The following is a 6,000-nucleotide window of genomic DNA, read 5'->3' on the forward strand; positions in this document are numbered from 1 at the left end:
GACATCCACTAACACAACAGGCACTGTGATCTGTTGAATGTCCCCAAGAAACGCCTCCACCATTCACAGGTAAGTTGCCAGTAGGTTATAAGATTTCTGCCCTAAAATTATTAAACTTCTTCCTGGATAATCAATATGGCGGAGGAACATAGTGATGGGTCGATCTGTAGGTCCTGCAATAAAAGTGTTAAAAATCTGGTGTGGCGCACTCACACAACTTTCCTTGCCGTTATGAAAATTGATCACCTGACGCTAAGGTAGTGTTCCCGACATCTCAACATCTCAAGACATCTCAAGTCTACTATTCAAAGATTTGAGCCAGCTGGTGACAGGGCAATAACGCTGAAGATACACAAGGTCTGCTATCTCTTCATAGTGAATCATTTAATAGAGTCAACAGTTTCCAATAGTTTGTAATTGGATAATCACATTTTCTCGATTTTCGAGTTTATTTTTAATTTTGGGTGAAAATGTTACTGAACATTGATTGTAGAGATTCTCATGCTCAATCTATTCCACTCGAAATTTCTTGTTTAAATTGTATCTGAAGCCTGATAATTGAGAATCTAAAATCAAACTTTGCATAGATGGGGCGGAGCTCCTGAGATTTTTACAGATATGGGACTTGTGGCAGTTGATAGAGCTCATCGATGACTATTTCAGGTATAACTTTAATCAAAATCGTTTGAGCCGTTTTCGAGAAAATCGCGAAAAACCCTGTTTTTGACAACATTTTTTGCCATTTTAGCCGCCATCTTGAATCGCATTTGATCGAAATTGTTCGTGTCGGATCCTTATATTGTAAGGACCTTACGTTCCAAATTTCAAGTCATTCCGTTAATTGGGAGATGAGATATTGTGTACACAGACGCACATACACTCATATACACACACACACACACACACACACACACCACACACACACACACACACTCTCTCACACACACACACACGAAATCCTAGTAAGTGATGTAAATTTTCAATCTCTTATAGTGCCCAGTGACCAAAATACACAATCCAGTAGGTTAGAAGATGAACATTTATCAATTATTTCATCAGAGTCGACTGCTTCACAAGTAGGTGAACATTTATTTAATGACGAGAATACTTAACAGTCTTCAAATTTGTGTTTAGTTTTGGACGAACTGAAAAGACTTAAGTCTTATTTTTTGGCTATGAAAAATCGCATGGACCTAGGCCTAATGGAAAAAAAGATTTCCAGCTAAACGGAACTGTAATAAAAATTTTGTTTCTAATCTCCAACTGTCTGTTGCCAATAGTCAGTGTACCAGTAAGAGCTGTAAAAACTGTAAATAAGAAAAATGCTTGTACAAGTGTCTCTTCAACCAGTGTCAATAATAAGGTTTTGCCCAGTTTGAGCTTGCAACCTACTGATGGGCTCAATACTAATACTCAGGGATTGTATAGTGCTGCTGTTAAAAACTCTGTTACTTTGGCAAGCCATAACCCAAGTGAATCGGTGGCTGCTAGACAAACTAATGTTAGAGATACGGTTGAATCAAAGCCAGTTGACCATAAAAGCTCCAGAAGTTTTGGTAATTCAAAATTTGATGTATCCAGAATAAAGTCAGTAGACAATAGAGAATGAATCTTTGTCTCCAAACTTGCACCCAATGTTTCCATGGAAGATCTCCAGTCTTTTGTGAATCAATTCAGTTCCAAACCTGTGTACTGCCAGGATGTAAAATTTAATTTTGATTACTACAAATCTTTCAAACTTGGGGTTTCCGCAGAAGATAAAAATGAGTTTTTCCAACCTGCATGTGGGCCTGATGGAGTTCTGGTGGCTGATTTTAGATTCCACAAGAAAATTAACAGGAAGCCTTTTCGGCACACCAAGCCTCCCCTAAAGGTGAAGTAGTAGATAATAGCTGTGATAAATGAGTAACTGCGTCTATATTTTATAATAGCTGTGATAAATGAGTAACTGCGTCTATATTTTATAAATGTTCAATGTTTAAGAACCAAGTTTAATCTTCTGACAATTTTCCCTCAACATTAAAAACCTGACAACCTTTGGGTGTGTGAACACTGGCTAGACAAAGAAGAAGATAAATTTTATAGTAAAATTGAACTTGGTAAAAGGTCAATGAATCTAGAAGCAATCTATTGTCGCTATAACCATAAGAATGCGGGTGTTACTATATATTGTGGTACGATGATAATGTTGTAATCAAACCAGTGGATCTCACTGCCTTTTGCATGCAACGAGTTTTTGAGGCAGTTTGTATCGTCCTCAGTAATTTTTCTGTTGTTGTTGTTGTTGTGTCAGTATACTGTTCTAATAACCTGTTCTTTGATCAATTTATGCATCAACTGGAATTGTGCCTTGATTATGTGAGTGTGCTTGGTAACATAATTTATATAGGTTGAGACTTAATGTACACCCAAACAAGGACGATGTTAATTCTTGTAAGCTACATAATGTTTTGAGGATGTCCAACTTGTTCTGGACTAGCCTGGCACCGACAAGAGGCTTGAATTGCCTTGATGGAGTAGCAATCATTGTACAGTACTTGTTGATGTGCAATATCAATCGCCAATTACCAATATCAATTGTACCGGTGTTGGGTACAATCATTGAAACGTTCATGTTGAGGCAGCTGACTGTATATCTGGAAAAGAGCAACCTTATGGGGGATATGCAGCATGGTTTTAGGAAAGGCAGGTCTACCACTTCTGCAGTGCTTTCATTAGTTGAAAGAATACATGTGGCTTTCAAGGAGCGCAAATCAGTTGACCTTGTGTTGTGTGACCTGACCAAAGCCTTCGACTGCGTGTCGCACAACATCCTGCTGGACAAACTACTTAGTTATGGCATCGGGGACAGTGCATGGAGCATGGTGGCAGACTATCTAGGCGACAGGAGACAAGTTGTCTCGGTGATGGGTGCCACTTCAGAGGGAAGGAGAGTAACATATGGAGTTCCTCAAGGATCTGTGCTTGAGCCGCTATTATTTCTCATACTCATCGACGATCTCCACCTAAAGAACTCTAGTATTGCTGTTTGCTGATAACACTACCATAGTTGGTAAGGGCAGTGGACCCCTGGAAGCTAAAAGCTGTGCAGAGGAGCTGTTTTCCGAGGCTAAAGAGTGGTTTGCTGCAAACTCAAGTTGAATGAGACCAAGACACAGGAGATGCTTTGTACTCTTAGTACCCACACTCCAAGGGACGAAACAGTCACTTTTCTTGGCTTCGGAATCGATGCCAAATCAATTTGGGAGCCGTATATTGACCAGGTATGCAGTGGACTGTCTAGAGTAGAAAGCTGAGAAGCCTCCTGAGTCTCAACAGACTTCTAATGATGTATCATGCGGTGTTTGGCAGTCATGTGCAGTATGGAGTTCTTATCTGAGCCATTCTCCGCATGCCAATGACATCCTGCTTCTTCAAAAGAAGGCACTGCAGAACCTTACATACAGTGACTTTATTGCCCATTGTCAACCCATCTTCAGACGCCTGAAAGTGCACACCTTCTTCGGGCTTTAGTTACTGGCCTCCCTTAACGCAGTGAAAAAAAAACAGGGCTAACATGAAGAGTAGGTGTCAGGTGCATTCATACGGTACCCGCGGAAGGCTTTAGTTGGAGATTCCACGCTGTAGGTTGTCAAAAGTGAAGGACTTTTTCCCAGTGTTGGCACTCAAAATGTTCAACCTGCTGCCGGGCTCGGTGAGGGAACTTCCAATTGGTGTTTTCAAGAAGTGGCTGTCAAGGTGGCTGATTGAAAGAAGCTATTACAGTATCAGTGATTTCCTTGGGGATAGCTTTTAGGGACTTTGATGCTACGTCATCTTGATTCTCAAGTCTAAAGTCTTTTATTTTTATTGTATTATTATATAGCTTTAAAGTGAAAAAACACTCACATTCTTTGTGTTTTTCACTTTAAAGTTATATAAGAATACAATAGTAATAATTCCAGTGAAAACATAAGATGGATAACCAACAACGTTTTCAATTTCTTTTTGACACGATCTATCCGGGAACACCTGGCTAACGATCAAGACTTTGGATATTTGAATGTGGTGTGAAGCAGCTGGATGAGGCCGCCTTCAAGAGAACCTACAGGAAGCTGTGTGCTAAGGCATATTCTAGTATGAATGAATTTAAGGGTGATGATTTGAAGTTTTATTAAAAGTGGCCACTGTTTGGATCTTCCATCTGAAAAGTGATGCTTCATAAATGTGTTCAACTAGGTACCTAGGCCTAAGTGTATTACCTAATTTTAACGACGCTATCTATTCTACAAGTGTAGGTAATAAATAAATCAGTTGGTATTCGGCAAAAGATAAAGTTTTTATAGAGGGGTTGCTTCTTGATATCCGGCCAATAATTATTGCAGTACAGTATGAGTATGTGAGTAAAATATAATGAATATATATCACAAGCTATTCTTACGTAAATGAGCAGGAATGAGCTACACAGAATACCTTTTTTACAACCTGAAGAAAATACTGTATTGACAAATATGGTAGTGTGATTGTAAAGATGGATTCTTTAAAAATAAAATTAGATGTACTTTAGATAGAATACCGTACACTACTATGATTGTTTCTAATACTTACGTATGTATGTGTTGATTTCGCTATTCATTTGTTTATTGTCACCTTTTAAACAAGAATTTTCTCTTATTATTGCAAGAGGTTCCTTAAAACTTCCATTTGCTTCTGCAAGAATCGGAGGTTCAATTCCATTATTTAAAGTTTCAGTAGCCATTCGAATTATCTATCTTCAAAATGTTTTTAAAACAGACGACGTAAATAACCAGGAACAAAACAAAACAAAGAACAATGACTATCGACCTTGTCAGCTTATTGACACTTGACAAGACAAGAACAAGAAAATAGTCAGAATTTTATTTTATGATAATGGATAAATGGATGGACTTGACACTGAAGAGCGACAGAGCATTTTTATAGCGCATGCGCTTTATATTCAATTGTAGTTCAATGAAAAGCCACTGCGAGCGACTCCGTTTGGCGCGACACAAACTTTTTTCGCCAATATGCCTATGAAGGTTAAGAATTTTTAGACAGTTGTAGGCTAAAAAGTGAACAAGTAATTGATGTGAATCAAATCAATTCGAATGTTTATTCCCAATAATATACTAGTAGTTCTGTGAACAGTAGACCTCGCGCAGTTATCAACCGCAGCCTCCTCTTATACTGTCCATCAGAGTAAATCCCATCTGTATGTCGTGTCGGCAAGATATCGGTGTGAAAACGGCTAATGACTGTTGGGGTTGGTGTATCAAAAATGCTAACATCAAATAAAGCTAAAAATCTTCATCAAGGCATACTGGCAACAGGACAGCCCTGTATGTCGTGTCGGCGAGATATCGGTGTGAAAACGGCTAATGGCTGTTTGGGTTGGTGTATCAAAAATGCTAACATCAAATAAAGCTAATCTTCATCAAGACATACTGGCAACAGGACCGCCCAAGTTCAAAGCAGAGAAAGTTCGAGAGAGAATACTATTTTATTTTAGTTATTAATTGCATGCGTTATTGCAAGCAATCAGCTCTTTATGCACTGACTCAGTGTATAAACGAGTGTCTGGCTCAGAATATTTTTCCTGAGGAGCTGAAACTGGCAAAAGTTGTGCCAATTCTCAAAAAGGGTTGCAAAATGGACCCCAATAATTGTAGGCCCATCTCAATATTGCCTATACTAAGTAAGATTCTGGAAATTGTTATGGCTAGCCAATTGTATGAGTTCTGTGAGCTGAACGGTCTGTTTGCCGCCACCCAGTTTGGTTTCAGGTCGGGGAGGTCGGCTGATGGGACTGTAGATTTAATTGTTAGAAAAATTTTTGAAAGCTTTGAGAGCGGTGACCTTGCTGGGTTGACCCTCTATGATCTCAGCAAGGCTTTTGATACCCTCAACCATGAGATTTTACTTACAAAGCTTTCCATGTATGGTATTACTGGTGGTCCTTTGCAGCTTCTCCGTTCCTACCTGGAGGGCCGCAAGCAGGCC

General features: G+C 39.1%; 1 protein-coding gene across 1 annotated transcript in view; it reads right to left on the bottom strand.

Annotated features, from left to right (window-relative positions):
- LOC111044728 (sorting nexin-20) overlaps window positions 1-4,916 on the bottom strand; it is a 39,455-nt gene extending 34,539 nt beyond the window's left edge. The window contains exon 1 of the mRNA XM_022329939.2: window positions 4,588-4,916. Coding sequence (XP_022185631.1) covers window positions 4,588-4,738 — 151 coding nt within the window. The 5' untranslated portion in view covers window positions 4,739-4,916. The remainder of the gene's footprint in view (window positions 1-4,587) is intronic.
- Between the last annotated feature and the right edge of the window lie 1,084 nt (window positions 4,917-6,000).

This window comes from Nilaparvata lugens, chromosome 3 (assembly GCF_014356525.2).
Source record: "Nilaparvata lugens isolate BPH chromosome 3, ASM1435652v1, whole genome shotgun sequence".
Taxonomy (NCBI): domain Eukaryota; kingdom Metazoa; phylum Arthropoda; class Insecta; order Hemiptera; family Delphacidae; genus Nilaparvata; species Nilaparvata lugens.